This window comes from Chelon labrosus (genome assembly GCF_963514085.1).
Source record: "Chelon labrosus genome assembly, chromosome: 8".
Classification (NCBI taxonomy): Eukaryota; Metazoa; Chordata; class Actinopteri; order Mugiliformes; family Mugilidae; genus Chelon; species Chelon labrosus.
The window spans coordinates 1,378,570-1,400,175 of NC_140358.1; the positions used below are offsets into that span (position 1 = coordinate 1,378,570).

General features: G+C 37.7%; 1 protein-coding gene across 1 annotated transcript in view; it reads right to left on the reverse strand.

The window, feature by feature from the left end:
- gfra3 (GDNF family receptor alpha 3) overlaps positions 1-21,606 on the reverse strand; it is a gene marked incomplete at its 5' end in the record, with an annotated part of 57,354 nt that overhangs the window by 7,184 nt on the left and 28,564 nt on the right. The window contains 5 exons of the mRNA XM_084549896.1: positions 6,860-6,996; positions 12,065-12,199; positions 15,320-15,429; positions 19,079-19,433; positions 19,703-19,774. Of these exons, the coding sequence (XP_084406022.1) occupies positions 6,860-6,996; positions 12,065-12,199; positions 15,320-15,429; positions 19,079-19,433; positions 19,703-19,774 (809 nt within the window). The remainder of the gene's footprint in view (positions 1-6,859; positions 6,997-12,064; positions 12,200-15,319; positions 15,430-19,078; positions 19,434-19,702; positions 19,775-21,606) is intronic.

Consider the following 21,606-nt stretch of genomic DNA (forward strand, 5'->3'; position numbering starts at 1 on the left):
GCAGGTCCAAATCCATGAAGAAAGCCACCTACTTCATCAGAGCTGGGGAGAAGCCAAGAACAACACCTAGAGCAACATCAGGGCTTCTTCACACTGCATAGGACTGGCAGCTGTCAGTGGATTTGGGCAGCCAACTCAAGTTCCCACAGCATTTCGCTGAGACCACTCTCAGACCTGACATTGTCCTGGTGTCAGAGATAACGAAGACCATCGTCATGCTGGAGCTCACAGTGCCATGGGAAGAGCACATGGAGGAGGGCCATGAGCAGAAGAGGGGGAAGTATGACAGCCTTGTCAGCGACTGCCATAGGAAAGGCTGGAAGGCGAGGTGCTTGCCAGTGGAGGTCGGATGCAGAGGCTTTGCAGGATAGTCTTTCTGCAAAACTTACTCTGCACTCGGCATCACAGGGGAGAGGAGGAGGAGGGCCATTTATAACAGTACAGAGGTGGCAGAGAAAGCCTTTAGGTCTGATCGACCTCAGCTGGGTCACCTGAGTGAGAATGTCTGATGTTCGAAAGACCCGAAACACCCAATGACCTCGCGTAACATCACTGATTATGTGCCCTAGCTTTGCATCAGAAGATGTATGACAACAGCTGTATTTGGAAGTCAACATTACCAAAAACCCAAAGCTTCTGTTTAAGCTTAATTACCCGTATATGATTGATAAGCTCAAAGCTATGACGGATAAATGGAAACATCTCCCTCTCTCTTTAATAGGTTGTGATAATTTAATTTACTTTAATGTGGACTGATAAACCCCCTCATATTTCTAAGGTGTATCTGCAGAAAGCCACAATTGAAGATGCTCTGGGTCTTCCTGTCTTCCGTCATTATTACTGGTCGTGTAATGGAAGAGTATGGGTCCTTTGGAACCTTTCCCCAGAGGATGATTTTATCTTACACCACACTCTCACTTCTAAGGCATATCAAGGGTGTGCTGGCTCTTCAAGGGCTGTCTATATACTCACCTATATGTCTGAAGCCTGGAAGATACTGTCTTTGTACAGTGGTCAGAGAGGGGCCTGTCCATAGTCAAAGATTTATATAATTGTAAAAAGTTTGCATCTTTTGCACAACTTAAACAAACTTGCAGATATCAAAGAAAATCTTTAGATGGAAGATTTAATTTTGTCTGGTTTCAAACTTTGTTCGACAGTTTATACCAAATTTTTAAACAATGCCCAAGCAACATGCTTTTTACGGCCTTATGTTCAGAAATCCCACCTGTAAACAATTGATCTCACGATTTGTTGATCTTTTCTCACTGGCTACCTCCTCCCTACATATCAAAGAAGCATGAAGTAAAGACATTGGGGAGGAGATTTCAGTTGAGCTGTGGTCAAAAGGATTGGAGAGGATTAAATCATGCTCAATAAATGCCAGACTCCAACTCATTCAATTTAAAGTTATTCATCGATTGCATATCCCTCCATTTCCACTACTTGTAATAAATGCAAATCAGGTGAGGGGACCCTCGCTCATCTTTTTTTTGGGTCTGTCCCAAGCTTGGGAAGTTTTGTGATGATATTTTCCATCTGTACAGCACAGTATATAACAAACAGCTAACCCCTGTCATTCTCTCAGTATTTGGTCAGAGCATCCTATTATCGCTGACTCTCCCTCAACGGTTTGTGGGGTTTGTATGGTGCTTTACACTGGGCCTCCCTGACCTCAATCTCCCAGTGTCAACTCAGTGTCATTGGCATCGGAACCTTTCTTTTTTGGACATTAATTTCGTGATCTGGCACGTGAATATCCATGTATCCATGGGGTTTTCCTAGTTGCTGGATAAAGTTGTAAAAAAAAAAAAAAAAAAGTCAAAACTTTCAATATAAAATCTAGTAATCTAATAATCTAATAAAATCTTAATTATTAGTTATGATGATGATGATAATGATGATGATGATGAACACAGCATCTTGAATTGCAGGCGCCAATCCTGACTTTATGTCTATAACTATAATCAGAAACACTGACAGTGATGAAGAAACTATATTTGAATCTTGATGAAGGTAAGGAGACAAGCTGTATTTCAAAGTTATACACTATCTCTGTAAGTTGTTTGTGTTGGCCTTACAGTAGCCGTGACTGACTGAATTTGGGAATGTTTTCTTTACGCTTTTTCTTAATGTGGCTCACCTACATTGACCAGTTTATCCCTACTGTTAAGATTCATTCACAATCAATAATCAATCAACGTTTTCCATTCTGATTTAAACTGTGTTGATTAAAACATTAACAAAAAAAATTTTCTGTTTCTATAACGATGTCCAAACAGATTTGTCTACCAATGTAAAAAGCCCCTATTGTAAAAAGTCAAAATGACACAAAACCCCCACCTTACTTTAGGCTTGGTCTTTAGTATTTCTAAATTTGACTTTTGTTTTTCCAACTGCTGAAGCAGATACTCAGCATTTGAAGTGAAACCTTTCAAATTCTGGAAAAATCACTTTAGAGGAACAAGCGAAATCTCCTCAGAGAGACACAACGAACAGCTGAGTGACAGACGGATGAGGAGATGTGGAGCAGGTATGGATTAGGGAGGGCTGGCTCATTCCATCTTGCTTGGATGCAAGATGGAATGAGCTGAGAACTGAAAGAGAAAAGTGAATAAGTGAATGAATACAAAGGCAAATAGAGGAATTGAGGAAAGGACAGAAGAAAGGGAGGAAGGAAGAGGAAGACTTGGGGAAAGAAAGAGAAATTGGGGGGAGACATATGGGCGTGAATAAATTCATACTAATGAAGCCTGACTGATGTACTGCTTCCAACCAACACCTCATCTAATCCTCTCACTGGGAAAGAGACACAGACAGACACAGAGAGAAAGAGGGAGTGAGCAAGCGGAGGAGGCCAACCGAGGAAGAGAGAAAGAGTTGGAATCCCCTCTTGTCTGCCGGCCCAGATTATGTCTGGCAGCGAGGCATGCTCGGAGCCGGGGAGCCACAGCAGATTGTGGTCTGTCCAAGGTTAGAGTAGCCAGGACCGCGATTGGATTGGACCATGTTTAATGGTTAGAGCTAGACAAGAGCAGCCAGAAGCTGTGACTCTCAAAACATATGTGTCCTCACCACATTTGAGATGTTTCTGTGTGTGCGTTGCTGTCTGCATTACTGGGCTGGCACAATCAGACAATATCCAACAGGACTGAAATCACTTCAGGGCCAAGATTTGTCTGTGCCACATACTGTGAAGCTTGACTGGCAGGGGGAGAGAAATTATAAAGACACACTCAGGACAGTTTGAGCGTAGTTGAGGTCCAGACAGCAGGATAATACGTTGTTTAATGGCGGACTTGACTTTTCACTTAAATATATACAGTAGGTATTGTGGACTGTGTTGCACCACCTTACTGTAAAGCTCCTTCAAAACAGCTTCCTAAGTTTCTGAAATGAATGATTTGTAGACTTTAGGAGACATTATTGGAGCATTACAAGTTTTGTCTTTCGTCACCTCTAGATAGCTGATCAAAAATCTGGACAGCTATACTATAAACCCCTTAATATTCAAACCCATTTTTACTGAAAATAACTAAAACCTTGGATGTATTATGTTTGTTTGAGACCTGCAGTGAAAATAATGTACAGTAAGTGTGTGATGCACCTATAGGCAACAGAAAAGGTAAGTAGCTACAGTCAGGCAGAGAAGCTCGTTCAGTGACAGGCTGCTGTCTCTGTCCTGCTCCACCGACAGCTCATTTGTCCTTCAGGCCATACGACTCTACAACACGTCCCTGTGAGGAACCAACTGGACTGTGATTGTATATATAGTGTTATTATTATTATTACTATTATTATTATTAAATATCTGTTTTTTTTCTGTCTCTAAGATCTATTTATCTTATTACTAAGTAAATAACCTTTTCAGCTGTGTTACTGGTATCCTTAAATGGTTTATACTCTTGGAAATGTCAGGTTTTGTACTTGTAAACAATGCTTTCACTGAGTCAGTGGATGTTATCGCAATACAATATTATGACTGGCATAAAAAAAAACAAAAAAAACACTTTAACTTTGATAGGCACTGGGATAATGCATCTGGCTATACATTTGCCAATGTTTGCCAAGCACATTATCAGAAACAGAACGCCAGTACTGGGTCAGGTCTCCCTTTGCTCTCAAACAGCTTCAGTTTTTGATGAAATGTTGGAAACCTTCCTGTACGTTTGTGCTTCATGTTGACATGATTGCATCACACCCTTTCTGCAGATTTCTCAGCTGCACATCACAAAGGTGCTCTGGATTTGTTCAGTGGGGAAGCCACTGAAATACACTGAACTCCCTGTCATAAAACCAGCGTGAAATGAATTAGTTGTGGCATGGTGCATTATCATGTTGGAAGTAGCCATTAGATGATGGTAAACTTAACCGTAAGTCACCATGGTCAGCAAAAACACTGAGATTGTGGCATTCAAACCAAGACTGATTTGAATAAATGGGCCCACAATGTGCCCAGAAAACATATCTCATGTTGCTACGCCATCAGCGGATGTAAGACTTGGTTTTGGCAAATGAAGTTCCTGACTTTAATCTGCTGGCTTTTAATTACCAGCATAGTTGTCACACTGATTGGAAAATTGCACCAATAAGCAGGTGTACAGGTGTTCCCAATAAAGTGCTCAATAAATGTATACAACGTAGTGAATAATGAAATTATATCAATTTAGTTATTTCAAGTATACTTAATTATATCCAAAACATAGTCTTTTAACTAAATGATTAGACTTCTGCACTGTGAACATACACAGGTGAATATGTAACATCTGATTGCAATTCTGAATAACTCAACATGAACTGATGAAGTCTGTCTCATCCTATGGATTTCAGCAGTCTTAATATCACTACTCCTGGCAATTCATTCCCACTCTGTAGAATAGTTGAAGGCTCACTGAAGTTCTTTGATAACTCTTGCCCACAAGCTACTCTTCTGATCTTCAAATCAAATGCTGATTCAGCATTGTGTTCAACTACGGTTGTCAAGAGGTTTCACCTTCTCCTGAGGACTTTGGCCGTCATAAGTACCTTTACAATGTGTTTGATAATTGTATTTTCAAATTAAATATTCATTTATTTAAATGTACAGTCATACATCGTATTATTTACACATGTACTAAGAGTTACTACGTGTGTTAATAGATGGCTTATAAACCTGTATTCTAACTGTATTTGTGATTTATTAAGGTAGTTATAAAACATTTATTAATTGTTAATGAACTATTTGTGTGAGCTCATCTAAAGTGAGGACTATGCCTTGTAAAACATTTATAAAGGAGATTTAAAGGCTAATCTTCTCAACAGAAAAACAAGAAAAACACAATCCAGAGTGATATGAAACAGAAAAACTATATACTAACACCAGAACTATCTTTTATGAATTACAGCTCAAAATCTAAAGCAGGCTTTACAAAACAAAGATGGTCCTCACTTTAGATGAGCTCAGAAACCACTAAATGGCTAATAAATACCTGAATTAATCATGAATTAAAGGAAGAATATAAACCATTTAGTAACACACTCAGTAGCTATTAGTACATGTGTAAATAATAATCTATAAATATAAATTTAAATGCATGCAAATAAACACTAACATCATTTGGGGTGCAGATAATAATGTAATGTCTGCTGTCCCCAATGAATCTCTACCACTGTATCAGAACTATGAATAGCTGTTTGTTGTGTATACATCATGACATTGGGACATTATACATGTTTTGGAACAAGCTGTGAAGTCCCACTCACTCACTGAAAGCACACGCATTATATTATTAACGCATATAAATGATCTCTGCCATGACTTTAGTCACTTTAGAGACCTGAACGAAGCTAAGTTACAAATGAACCCTGACAACTTCCACATACACCATAATTTCACAGCTGTGCTGTTTGAAGCAGTGACAAAAAAGTCTCTGGTAACAAAGGTAAATAAAGAAACCGGTGATCAGCATCATCACATAACACCAATACTGTTTTAATTGCAGACAGTATACTGTGTTAAATAATTTCATTAGTTATTTTTTGTAATTTGTGATTGTAACTCTTTTGTAATTATTAGTAATTCTTGTTGAGGTTTATTTATTATCTACACCAATCAGGCATAACATTATGACCACCTTCTTAATATTGTGTAGGTCTCTTCTCCAAGACAGTTGTGACTCATCAGACAATGAACATGGTCCTTCTGAGGGTGTCCTGTGGTGTCTGGTAACAGAATGTTGTTAGTGGGGGCCTTTGGGTCCTGGATCAGGCTTGTTCCAGTGCACCCCACAGATACTTGATCAGTTTGGGATCTAGGGAATTTGGAGGCCAGGTCAACACCTTGTGCTGTTTTTCATGTTTTTTTAGTTGTTCCTAAACCATTTTTGTGTGTGTGCCTGTGTCAGGCTGCATCCTGCTGGGGAGGGCTGCTGCCATCAAGGAGTGTCATTGCTATGGAGTGGGGATGCCTGGTCTGGTCTGGTCTAGGTGGGTGCTACATGTCTAAGTAACATCCACATGAATGTCAGATTCAAAAGTTTCCCAGCAGAACATTGAATTGTCACAAGATGGTCAATTTGGTGGTTATTTATTTAACCTGTCAGTGGTTTTAATATTGTAAATCATTGCCTTTACTTCAGTGAATGAGCTAAACTAGCTAAACTAGCTGGCTCAAAATTATAAATCTACAAAAGTCAAATGCAGTAAAAGAGATGGTAAAAAGCAATAGAGATAAAAAACAACAATAACAGATAAACAAAAGACAGTGTGACAGTGATTTGATGGGCTCAAACTAAGGTGATGAAAAAGGCCTTAGATTCAAAGTCTGAATTGTAATTTAAAATGTGAAGGCAGTGTGCATGTTGAGCTCAAGTGTACTCACAATGTTGTTGGTCTCAGGCAGGTGATTGTTGCTCAGCAGCTCGTCCTTCTGAACCAGCGGGGAGGGTCTAGGAGCAGGAGGTTGTGTGATGTCTGCAGGCAGGGAGCCAGGGCTTCCCATCCAACTGATAGAGTTACCTGCATGGAGACACAGCCACATAACTGCCTCTGTTTGTGTATGAGTGTGTGCACTTGGCTGGCCTGCGATGCTGCGTCTGAGTGGGCGTGGACCAACATATCTGTTTGGCAGTTTTATTGTTAGAGCTGTCGGCATCTTGATAAATCACCAAGCTTTATGGGAAATGCATTGACGCATCGATCTAGACTCAGTGTTTGGACATACAGACTCAGTGTGTATCGACACCCTTATTGACAACTGCAGTGATTGAGTGACAGCTGGAGGGCTTTACCCTCAAGTTCCTCTCTCTGTTCTTATCCAGCCATGCAAAAAGCCTCATGATGAACATCCACGCATGAAGACTTTTCTGAATGCTAAGGCTGTAGCATGTAGCTGACATATAAAGAGGTAGAGTTTTCACTGTGAGCATCACTGCAGGAGGCAGCCACCCAAATAGATTCAGCAGAGACAGTGTCAAAGTAATGTTTTAATTTGAGCTGTGCCTTGCTGTAACTTTGATGGTGATACATTAATGCTTTTTTAATAATTCTGATCCTCAGATACATCAAAAACACATTAAAACAATTTAGTTATATTTGTCATAAGTCTATTAAACATGACTGTCTATATACAGTCACAAAAATCTATGTATTCAAGCACTTTGAGGTAAAACGCATCTGAAATAGCATGCAGAGTACACATGTTCTTAGGAAATGTTGGTAACACTTTATAATAACTGTACACTATGAAGCATTAGTAAAGTAAAAATCTGAATTCCTCATTTGTAAAGCATTACTCTACATTAATAGACATTAGTAAGCAGTTTATAAATGGAGTTATGCATTTATAAAAATGTATTCCTAATTCATAAACAAAAAAGTGTAAGTAAATGAGAAAATAGTGTTAATCAATGGTTAATAAACATTCTTATCATCATTCTACCTGTAATTCATGAGTAATTCAGGTAGTTATAAAACATTCACTGGTTGTTAGTATGCCTTATAAAGCATTTACAAATGAGATGCTTGGTTATCGTCTCAACAACAACAAAAAAAACATGACAAACACAACCCAGAGTGACACAATCCAGAAATATTTACTTCGACTGTAGACTTGATATAAAACGAAGAAACATGCAATTTCATAAAATCAAAATAATAACTTTGGATGGTGTTGTTCAGCTCGTTTGAGATCTGAGTGCCACTACTGGCGCTCCCTCTTTCATATGTAATCAATGGACCAAGGAAATTTCGTGCTTGCAGACGTCATCAAAGTGAGACAGAGGAATGCTGCAACTGCGTGCCTGATTGTCAACCACTGACTGTAGGTGTCAATGAGCAGGTGACATTTGTAATGACATATTTGGCTTTCTCTGTGTAAGGTACAGGGATAGGATGAGAGTTTGTTAGACAATAATAAAGCTAATGGAATGTTCTCAGATCATTCAGTAAAGAGTAATAAAATAATATTCACACACAACTATATGATAAACAATTAAATTATGCAATGAAGAGCATATATTTAAGGACTTAGTTTAACTATACATTACGTGTAACAAACTTTAAGTCTGTGAAATGTGTCATACTGTAGATTGAAACAGTGTGTGAGTCAAATGATATGCGGAAATAATACAAACCATATAGTAACACTAATTCTATCTTTCTGGATTACAGCTCAAAATCTACAGCTGTTGCTGGCCTGATCTTTGGTGCTTCAGCAGAGGAAGGGCTATGTCAGCTGTTTTCAACAGAGTGGACCAGATTTTCACTCAAGAAGCTGAAGTGCTTGTCTCTAATGTTTGCAAGTCAGTATAGCGGGAGTTGAATTATGACAATTCTGAAATATGTTATCATTATTGTTTTATAAAGACGTTATTTGTTGTGTTTTGGCACTTCAGTGATCCAGTGTTGACACTGGCAAATTTCTATTCAGCAATCTTTTACACTTTCCATACTGCAGGTATGTTCTCTGGACATCAACAGAAAATGTTATTTTATGAGACTGCAGATAATTCTTTCATCATTTTATATCAAGTGTACAGTTGAAATGACTATTTGTTTTGTATCACTCTGGGTTGATTGTCTTGTTTTTCTGTTGAGTAGATAACTGAGCCTTTAAATCTCATTTGCAAATGCTTTATAAGGCATACTAACAATCAGTAAATGTTTCATAACTACGCGAATAATCATGTATTACAGTAAAAATACACGTTTATAAATAATTTATTAACACATTTAGTAACTATTAGTACATGCGTAAATAATAAGATGTGTGAATGTACATTTAAATAGCTTATTATTCATTTACTTACATTTTCTAAATGATGTTATGAACTACTGATAACTCTAGTTTGTAAATACTTGAATTTAGAAATGATAAACAGACCATTAGTAAAGTGTACATGTTATAGAGATACTTACAAATCAGGAGTAAAGCATTTATAACTGCTTTTATGCAGTTATAGAACTCATGCATTTTAAATGAAGAATTAAGTATTTACTAATGCTTTACGTATGCTTCATAGTGTGCAGTTACTATAAAATGTTGCCACAGTGTCTTTAAATAAATATGAGACAAATGATTATTTACTGTCTTTTCAGAACAAGAAGTATTAAGTACTGCACAGTGGCAACCAAGCAAATTTGACAACAGCAGTTCAGGTCATTCCAGATTGTCATGTCATTGTGAAAATATTTGTGCACACAACTTTTCTGTTGTCCCCCATTTCTCTCTTGGTTCACTGTTTGCTAGTTCACTGACTGAAAAGCCACTGTCAACGGACTAGCGCAGACGGCCGGACACTGGCCTAGCATTGGCTAGGTGTTTCACAGCCTTAACGCTTTATAGGGCACTCACTGAAATGCTTGGACATTCTAAATTTCAACACTTGTGTGTTATTGTAGGGCATAAGAAGACTTTTTTACCTTTTTCAAAATGTTTCAGTTTCATGTAGAAAATCAAGGTCAATGAATTTACCATATATGGTTCCTTGCCCTTAAGTGGTAAATAAATGTAAACATGTTTTTAGACCATTAGAACACTTGTCAACATTCACATTATCACATAAGACAACACTGGGTCACGTCTTTGTGGTACCTAATAAAGCGGTTATGCAGAGGTGGACCTTACAGACCACATTTGACCCTGATTTGACCTGAGAATGTTACCTTGATCTTTGCTGATTGGCTGGGTGAAAACCACATGAAAGGCACAGGGACGCAATTTAAAACGTGTGCTGAAGTTACCAAATATGGTTCCTTGCCGCATAAACGGAGCGAGCACCAGGTGAAATATGTCCTGATGTAGACGAATCAGTACTGTCTCTGCAGCTTTTCTCTCTACTGGTTAAAAAATAACTTTAAATCAAATACATGAATGTTGTGAAGTGTTTACATTTATTTAGCTGAGCTATATTTAAGCAGATGAATGGGCTACCACACCCCGATTTCAGATGCACCTTTATCTTCTTTTCTCTATGCAAATTTACTACCCTATAAATGAACTTGTAACTGTTGCAGGTTTTCGCTTTTCTTTCCATTCACCTACACATGCTTTGGAGACAGGTTTGGACTACTTTCAGGAAGTTCATAGCAATGAAAAGGACTACTGGACTAGACTAGAATCTAGACGCGCCCCAAGCGGCAGCAAACTACATTTGCTTCCAGGGGCAGTCTAGTTACTCTCCGTTGACTTGAGATTTAGAAAAAAACAAGATGTACCGGGCCAATCACGAGTCGGTGGGCGGGCTTAACATGATGACGACTGACCTGCGACCATAAGTTCCGTGAATTACGTGTGAATTCCCCATCCTGCTAGAACTACCAGAGCCATGGCTGCTGCTAGCGAACAACTTTCTTTTGAATCGGCTTTGGCCGCCACTCTGAAAGACTTGAAGTTAAGCTTTTCTCTGAGAAAGGAACTCTCTTTTCCGTCGCTCTGACTACGTCGCCTTCTTCGTTGCTCTGATTGGTTGTAGCTCTATCCTATTGCGTGGAGAGGGAGTTTGAAAGACAACCGTTTATCCCACCCCTCCAGTTGAGCCCTGTCTATGGAGAGTGCCCAGACCCCACATTTAATGTGGGTCTGGCTCGTCAGGCTACTATTGGACACTTTTCACAAAACAATTTTTCATTGTTCCAGTTTTTAAAAATACAAGGAATGGCGAAGCTGAACCTCCTCATTCCATTTAAAAATCCAGTAGAGATTAGTTAGATTAAAAAAAACAAAAAATCAATAATTATCACAATCATTTCCCAGAAATGTTAACTATACTTTTAAGACAACTAAACATATTTAGTTTCTGTTGTCTTATTTCTTATTTCTGTATCTTATCGAGTTTCCGTGTAAACTAACTGAGAGGTTAATATCTGTCTGTCTATCTATCTATCAAACCTCACTACAACCCCTTCTTATATAATACAGGTTACAGGAGGCTATTGATTTTTGTATGATAACTGACAGTGAGCTGTGCTACTGACAGATGTTGATGGTGAATTCATTTAATGGTCAAGTAACACAAGTGACTTGTTTTACACTCAGGCAAAAGAGTCTCAGTCATGAGAAGACATTGTTAAAGTAGTCTTCTCTGTGTTCTTGAAAATAATGCTATTCAAACTGTGTCCAAAGACAAGGGTGAAGCTTTTTTGGATTTCTTGTTGGTGTAAACAATTACACAGCAGGAAAGATTTGTTAATTGGAACACAGTTACTGTCTATGCAGTACATAGGATGGTTTTCCCAAAAAAGAGCCTTGGTAATGTGAACCTACTCAATGGCACATTGCCAGTCTGATCTACTGTATACACGGCCCTGCTGACCTCTCTATTCTTCCTCTCTGTCTTCTAATGGAATGCTCCCTCATCCCTAAGTTTGTGTCTGTTTGTTTGCTCTTTTTAATATAACTGTGCAGGTTTAAACATCTTCACCAGATTTTTTCTCAGCTATACTTTGTTTAATCAGCATAAGGCCCTATATAATGCAAGATTTACCTTAAGGCCATTTCAGGTGAATTTGTGCTAAAATGCAGAGACTGCAAACATATATAAAATGGTAAATTACTGCTGTTCATGAAACAAATTTTTACACTCACGCAGGCAGGTGTTGTGGGTGAAGAGGCGTCGCAGTCTCTGACACTCCTGCCACTGGTTGCCACTACCCTCACAGTTGCACCACAGCGACACATCTGCAGAGCTGTTGCTGATGTAATTTGGAGTCATGATGGTACCTGTGGATCAGACAGGTCAAATGTTTGTGACAGAGTCTTATCTTTGGTCAAAGGTTGTACATGATTTTTTATTTTTTTTGAATTGTTTAAAATCATGTTCTAAATACTTGAAGACTCTTTTACACTGGCTTTTACACAGTATTTTACAATGAGCAGTTGAGCTGGAGAGTGCTTCTTGACAAAAAACACAAAGGATCTGTTCTTGTTCTGCAAAAATAGATAAACCATTGCCTTACTATTGGAAAAGAGTGAGTTATTGCTATTTGCCATCTTGCCAATTCAAATCAAATCCAGAAGCCCAGATTTTGGAAATAAGATGAATAAGTGTCTGAACTGAGCTAAGGTAGCAAACACCATAACACATAAAGTGTAGAAGAAAACACAAATTTTGCTTTCTTTCTGATTAGATGTTAAATGTGAAAATCAATGTCCATGTCACATCTGTATGTCACATTCAGAGGTGCAGCTGGGATGCAATTAGCATAGATCAGTATGTGTTAAAACAGGAGACAAACTGCTAATGGCAGTTTGATGTCAAACACTATTCATGACAATGTCCATAATAGATCAAATGTGTTATATTCAGAGAGCTAGCAAGAAAGTGAACTGTTCCCCTTGCATCTAGTCATTATGCAAAGCTTAAGTTACCATGCCCTGACACCAGGTCCATATTTAACGCACACAAGCATAGGACCAATGTTGATCATTTGATAATTTCAACACACACACATGCACACCCACACACGCACGCACACACCCACACACACATATTGTGTCGCATATTCAATTTGCACATAGAGATTTCTGTTAAATGAAAGTTTGCAACAAATTTCGGATTCTTCTGTTTGTCTAGTTTTTGTCCCTTAGTTTGCAGTCTTTTAATGGTTCCGTATAATAACAAATAATTAATAATAGAAAAACTTACCATTATATTTTAATTTGCTGTTGCATATTTCAACAGGCATGAAAAGGAGCCAATGGTTTCATCTTACATCCATACTATCTAAACATAGTGACATTTATCACATCTTTCCAGAGCAAATGTTTAATGCACAAATATGATTTTTGTTTTGTTTTTTCGGAAAACAACACACTGCATGCATGTAGTTTTGTACAGGCAGGTCTGCTAACCTAAAGGGTCTAGCCTTAAAAAAAGCTTTGAGCCTTATAGAAAAGTCATCTGTCACTGTCACAGTGAAAAAAAAAAAAAAAAAAAAAAACACTCAACACCTCTATCCACATCTGCTGTCAGTTGTCATACCTTGTCGCTTTTTTACCGTTCCTTCTCCTCTGGCTGATCCCCTCCTTTACACTCTTTCACCCTTTCCACACCATGTTCATCTGTACTTCCTTCAATCCACTCTCTGAATCCTGTACTTTTATTCTGAGATTAGTGTTTGCAATTTTAGCTCTGATTTCAAATCTTGGAATTGTGTCTTGGTCAGTGGTTCATTGTCAGTCGTCATATGTGGGTTCAAGCTTCTTTGTCCTTTGATTTCAGTTCTTTTCTCTTATAATAATAATACATTTTATTTATATGCGCCTTTCTCGACTCTTGTCTTCCAGAAACAAGTCCAACTGAAACTACAAGTTTATCACTAATATGAATGGATACAACAGTTTGAATCAGTCCAATACATTCATTCATTCATTCATTCATTCATCTTCTGTAACGGCTTGTTCCTATAAAGGGTCGTGGTGTCTGCTGGAGCCTATCCCAGCTGTCCAGTCTATTACACTAAATGGTAAATTTACAGGTTCCATGTACTTGTGTGGTCATCCTTAATAAAAACGAAATGTTCTGAACAGGATTAGGCAGAAGTAGTGGTTCATTCATTCATTCATCTTCTGTAACTGCTTGTCCTGTGAAGGGCCGTGGGGGATGCTGTAGCCTACCCCAGCTGTCATCAGGCGGGGTACTCCCTGGACAGGTCACCAGTCTATTGCAGGGCTAACGCATAGAGACAGACAACCATTCACACTCACATGCACACCTACGGCCATTTTAGAATCACCAGTTAACCTAATGAGCATGTGTTTGGATGGTGGGAGGAAGCCAGAGAACCTGAAGAGAACCCATGGATTTGAACCTGAAACCTTCTTACTGTGAGGCATCAATGCTAAACACCACGCCACTGTTCCACCCAGGTTTCAGTGTTTCATTCAAGGTTGACATCCAGTCTCCATCCAGAAATATTTTAGTTTAACCTTTAAACTTATAATAAATAGGTTTTTAGAAGAACTGTTGTCAACCCATCCTGAGTTTTCTATAACAAAAATGACAAGAACCATAGGAGGGCGTATGAGTATTATGTATATTTTTTACCCAGCTAAAACGCATTTACACAGCAGTTGACTCGATATGTTACTATCAAGGTATATACTTCATTACCTTTATTGATTGGTAGATGACAGTATGTCAGGAGAGACTTAATTTAACGAGAAGGCTAGTTATTTCACTTAATAGTGAAACCTTCATCTGTGATGAAGTGATGCCCTGTCCTTTCATCCAATGTCAGCTATTAAAGGCTCCAGCCCCCATGGCTCTCAAACGGATCAGCAAGTATTGCTAATAGTAAGGTATTGTACACTATGGTATGCTGAAGCTTTCAGCATGTTTGGTTTTGCCATACCATGTGCTTTGTCACAACATGGGTTTTCTGCCGTACTGCAACAGAGACAGCTCTACCCTTTTTTTTTATTTGAGCTTTGAGCTCATACAGAAAGATCTAGCATCAGTTACATTATTATCCATAGTCTTTGCATTCTCTAGAATCTCAACTTTTTGACTGGTTACCACTCTTTTACATGCTTACTGTTATAATTTTATGCAATATTACACACACAGCGTTTTCCGTTTCCTTTCTTTACAATCCTAAAAACATTCCAATGAATTTGGTCAACTGGTATGTTCTATGGATAAAGCCTCTTCTCCTACCAAATACTGGGGAAATTTATTATAGATTTTTTTCAAAACACCATTTAGACTCTACAGAATTCCTCTCCTGGAAGTTAGATATTGGTATAGGTAAATGCATTTTATGTAATTCAACCTGCTCATCTTTCCCCTTTTCAACGCTCTCCCACCTTCTCCTTCCCCCTTCACCTTGTGTTCTGTACCTATAAGTCCAGCGTAGGCTCGGAGGCAGAGGCCTGCTGAGTCTTTCAGACAGCCACTGGTCGTCAGATGAGATGGCTGGCAGTTATTAAGGAAATCAGCCAGTCTGGACCTGGCAACAACACAAAAAAACAACTCAACATCAAACACTGGCCAGGAAGTTTGGGTGGGTGTGTAAATCAGGGTGTGTTTGTTTAGAAATTTACATACAAATATGGGTCTGTATGTAGGGTTTTAAGTCCAATTATTATTTTTTTAAATTTTGATTAAAGAACTAACACACTGTATATTAACTTCACACTATGAAGCATTAGTAAATTATTAGTAAATACTTAATTCATCATTTATAAAACATGATTCCTTCATTAACAGACAATAGTAAGCAGTTTATAAATGCAGTTATAAATACTTTATTCATAATTCATAAGAATCCCTATAATGTCTTTAAAATTGGCATTTTTACACTAATAATCAACTTACCACTTATAGATTAAATATTAAATTATTTACGAACTAGTTATTAAGGAGTTGTCAGTGGTTCATAGGATCATTCATAAGATCAATAACATCATGTTATTATTTACACATACAGTACACATGCTAATAGTGTGTTAATAAATGGTTTATAAATGTGTATTCTTAATAATGCTTGATAATGTCATTATAAAACATTTAGTTAGTGAACTATTTGGGTGAGCTAATTTAAAGTGAGGACTATTTATGCCTTCTAAAACAATTACAAAGGAGATTTAAAGGCTCAGTTATCTTCTCAACAGAAAAACGAGACGAACACAACGGCGTGATTATTAACATTTATTTCAACTGTACACTTGATATAAAATATGATAAAATCTCATAAAATATTTCTTTCTGTAGACTCCCAGAGAATATAACTGCAGCTGGATTGCACTAAACCTCTACAATCTGATATAAAAGTAAATTTATTTATTTCTGTAAAATCTAAAAATTGCTGAATTAAAAAAAAAGGCCAGCATCAACACTGGATCACAGAAGTGCCAAAATACAACAAATAAAGTCTTTATAAAACAATAATGATAAAATATTTCCCAGCGTCATAATTCAACTGCCACTATACTGACTTGCAAACGTTAGAGACAAGCACTTCAGCTTCTTGTGTGAAAATCTGGTCCACTCTGTTGAAAACAGCTGACATAGTCCTTCCTCTGCTGAAGCACCAAAGATCAGGCCAGCAACAGCTGTAGATTTTGAGCTGTAATTCAGAAAGATAGAATTTGAGTTACAATGTGGTTTTTATTATTTCTTGACTTATTTATTATACTTTCACTCACACAGTTTCAATCTACAGTATAACACATTCCACAAACTTAAAGTTTGTTACATGTAATGTATAGTTAAATGAAGCCATTAAATATATGCACTTCTTTACATCATTGCATTGTTTATTATTAAGTTGTGTGTGAATATTATTTTGTTACTTTTTATTGAATGATCTGAGAACATTCCATTAGCCATTTATCTTCTAACAAACTCTCATCCTGTCCCTGTACCTTACACAGAGAGAGACAAATATGTCATTACAAATGTCACCTGCTCATTGAAGCCAGGCTTCAGCTATTGTAGAATTACCTCATGCTAGCGACTGGCTTGCCTCCTATCATCTGTAAAGTGCACCAGTAAACAAAGTTAAAATACTTACTCATACCAGTCAACAGAATTTCTATGCTGGTGTTCGGTAGGAGTTCTTCATTTTATAAACACAAAGCTGCGGCATTCCTTAGACTCACACGGATGACGAAAGTGGGAACTTTCCGTGGTCCATTGATCAGTCCATAAAAGATGGAGCGCCAGTAGTGGCAGTCAGACCCTGGTCAGACCTCAAACCAGCTCTGTCAAATCGACTCCAAGTAATCATATTACAAGTTTTTTATTAATTAGTTATTATAAATGATTTGTGAAAATTAGTTTATCCACTCATCTGAAGAAGCTCATGAATTATTCAGCAATAACGTTTATATCACATTGTAGAGGTGTACTGTTTACTGGAGGTCTACAGAAATGTTTATTTTAAAAGATTGCACATGTTTCATTCTTCATTTTATATCAAGTGTACAGGTGAAAAAAATATTTCTGTTTTGTATTAAATCTCCTTTATAAACGATTTGTGAGGCATAGTCCTCACTTTATATTAAGGTCACAGATAGTTTACTAACAATCTATAAACGTTTTACAACTACCTTAATTAACCATTAGTTAACAAGAATACATGTATAAACCATGTATGAACACACTTTTCATTAACACACACTATTAGCACATGTATAAATTAATTATAAATAAATGATTAACTGATCACTAGCAAAGTAGAAAATACAATTATTAAACTCGTTATAGAGATGCCCCTTTTAACAACATTTATAAACTACTTACTAAAGCCTACTTAAGTAGGAGTAATGCTTTATATTGATGAATTAAGTATTTACTACGGCTGTACAAATGCTTCATAGTGTGCAGTTAATATTAAGTGTTACCCATTTATGTTCTTCTGTGTTTTCATTTTGGTTTTCTTAATAATACAGGTACATTACAATACGGAATTAAGTGCCTCAAATTAGAGTTACATCTAGCCTGGAAGTCAGCCCAAAAATCCTAAAAAGGATTGCGGGTAAACCGGGTGAATTTTGGTCTGGAGTTGCTCTGTTTGGTATTCATTAAGTCTGGCAAAAATCTGCCAGTTCAAACAAATCGGTGGGTGGGCTTTATGCGGTGTTGAACATATAAGTAACAGTGACGTAGTCATACACGTCATCTGAACACCGTGAAGTTGATTTTGTTTCCAACAAAACAGCTACCATCATAGAATTAAGACATCTACATTCTGTTGTAAAAGGTATTTAAAGGAATGACAACAATTGAGATGTTGCTCTGATTGGTTGTAAGTCTTTCCAATAGTATGCAAAGATACTTATTTCTCTGTGTCAGTTGAAACACGATTTACCTCACAAGTTATAGCATCATGGCACATGTAAATCTATGAAAATAATGTATTCTTCCTGTCTATGCAGTCTTCTACACAAAGTGTTGAACTATGTGTTGTTAATGGTTTTAATGTTGCTTGGATAACAAGTGTCTTTATTCCCATAGTGACACTTTCAGAGTAAGTCAGCCTGTATGTGTTAATTTAACATGTGGGAGTGTGTAAAGGCCATTTAATAGTGTTTTGCTGCCACAGAGGAAATAAATTCATATGGATTCATAAAAAGAGTTCATAGCAACTCCTGACATATTTACTGTAGAAACAAAGCAACAAGCAACAGCCAAGAATAAAAGCCATCACAGATGACAAGAAAAAAATGAAAATAAATAAATAAATAAATAAAAAACTGCCAGAGAAAAAACTATTCTGAGCTGGTGTGAGGAGGAAGTGTGACACTTTGACTAATAGACAACATCCATTTTAAGTATATCATGATTTGCTAATGTGATTCAGTAACAAGAACTCTATTCCTTGGACTGACAGTATCGCAAGGGAACTTTCTCAGCAGGACAAATGAAGCAGTATTTTTACTGCAAATAAATAGCTACAATGTACAAATCCATGTACATCATCAGTGGTATAAGGAGACTGAGGGATTTGGAAACTATGAAAATAAAGTATCCAAGCAATGTTAATTTAAGTAAAGAGTAATGAAAGCGCTTCATATAAAACAATTTAATAGTGATTTAAAATGTTTTAGTTGACATTATCAGCACCATGCATTTGTATGGCCTTCATATCTGACCTGCAAAGATCATCACGGCGGCAGAAGCTCTGCTGATGGAGGCAGTTGGGTTGCAAACCCTCCATTTCCTGGTAAGAACAGGAGGGCACAATGGTTTTCCTTCTCCTCTCTCCACATAGGGTGTTTGTGCATGGGCAGAACAGGACACCCAGGCTGTACTCCTCAGGCACGCGCTCCAAGAAGCGTCGTAGGGCTCGATGGCACTTGTGTTGATTGCAACGGTTAGTACCGGACATTGGCTTTGTGCAAGCCAGGACATACTCTGATCTCAAGGAGCCACACTTCTCGTACAGGCCGCAGTCCTGTGCCGCCTTCAGGCACTGGTTCTCACCATCCAGTTGCATGAAAGATGACGCTAAGGAGATGAATATGACAAACATGTAAGCAGAAAACACTGATATAATGCTATACAAATACAAGAAGATAAGACAACACAAAGATACTCGATGTATGAATGTATGTTGAGCAGTATACTATGAATCTAGATGTCATGCACATAACTATCAAATACTGTCTGTCAGGTTACAGTATGAAGAAGTTGACTATAAATGTCTTCATCCAACATATTGTTGGTAGCAACAAACTGGTTACCAAGTACTACTGTGTGTGTATCAGTGTGTTTACCTGCCACTAATGAAGCCATGCGGGTATCCACTAGTGTGTCGTCATAGGGGGACATCTCCAGCTCGTCCTCTCCTGGTGAAAAGGAGTACACACATATGAGAAAACAAATGATAAAGACAAAGAGTAGGTAGGAAGTAACAAATCAAGACAAACACTGGGGTAATCTGTGGAATGGAAATGAAGAAAACTTATGACGCCCACTCAAATGCACAAATCAGTATAACTTATCTTTATTGCAATTATTGCCGTAAAGATATGGTGTCATGTTTGCACGGGGTGTTTATGTAAATAACATGTGACGCCACTTTTTAAAAGTCTTCTGGCCAAAACTAAAGGAAAACACCTAGGGTCTAATACTGAACCACCACAAGAACACATTTATGCATTTATGATTTAACTTAGCACTGGAAACAAGGTGGCTGGTTAAAGATCAGACCAAAACAATGCTCAAGAACCAAAGCTCTAATAAATCAAGAGGTTTAAACACAGCTCTACATGTGTTTCCATCCACCTGTTACTGTGTTTATTTTATATCAGTCCACTGTCCTTGTCACCAGGAAGTTCCATTTATATAAAATGAATTTCCCAATTATTTTCCCAATTATGTTGTGTAAACAAAGGTAATTTATGTCTTGTTTATGCTCACAGGTAATATTTACATGAAGACATATAAAGTATATGAACTGAAGTCGTGTTCCCTTTTAACTATCAAATCACAGACATAAAATTCTGTCACATTTCTGTCACAAATCATTGACACATCCAACATAGTTAAACTGGCCTCACCACCATGCTGCTCTGTGTGCACACTAAATGATTCTGTGTCTCTAAATGAAACTGTTCACTGTACTGACATTTACTTCACAAAAGTTACAAAGGAGAATAAAAGCCTCCCAGTGCATCTCCTACTGTGCAGAGAGATCCCTGAAGTAAAGGCGAATGGGTGCACATTGCAAAACTTTACATTCTTTACTTCTGTTGATGACCTTCCCTTCATTTTGTCAGTGGTATTCAACCCCACCCCCAATGACTCACTCTCTCTACCTCATGCGTAAATAAATAGATACACATTGCGCACATTTTGATTTATGGTTCAGCTTTGAATTTCAACGTTTGATAGCAACACAGCTACTGTTGATAGATGTATTCCCTACAGTAAATGCGTTTGCATGTTTTTCATTTATCTTGTGATACAAAGTGGCTCTGTGAAAGCTGACTTTGTCTCATTACTGATGAGGAGACTTCAGCCATGCAATCACCACAGTTGTATTTGTTTTCATTCATCCACAATTCATACATTCAGTCACCATGAGGAATTGCTACGAAGCAGCTTCACAAATTACTGAGCCTTTCTTTACCTTGCTTAATGCTGTCTTCACTATTAACCATCTCCACCAGCATGGGGAACAGGTAGGAGAAAGCCCACACTGACATAAACCCCTTTTGTGTTGTCTTTGTTTGATCTACCACAGTTTTTATTCATGTTTCAGTTGTAATTAGGGTTGGCAACAATGTTCCCTCTAAGCTGCGCGCTTGCGCAATCGCGCACTGCTCGCACGTTCTCCGCGCACAAGAAAATCTATGCAGCGCATAAAATAAAATCCAACATGAACTGTAAATAAATTAAACAAATAAATTGTTATTTGTTTATGTACCATTTTGCAATGTAACTCAGTGAGTGACAGGTGTCCAGCCAATGATATGATGCGGTTCACTTACGCTGCCAATACATGTACCTGTAATGAATATTTTTCAAGTCTGTATTACTCCTATCAGTATCTTAGCCCCCTTCTCAGTTTATAACCTGGTTCATGTTGACAGTAAATGCAGATAACTTTGTTCTTTTTGGGAGAACCATTTGGCAGGACTTTGAAGCTGAAGTTGCTGGTCTGCTCATTTATGTC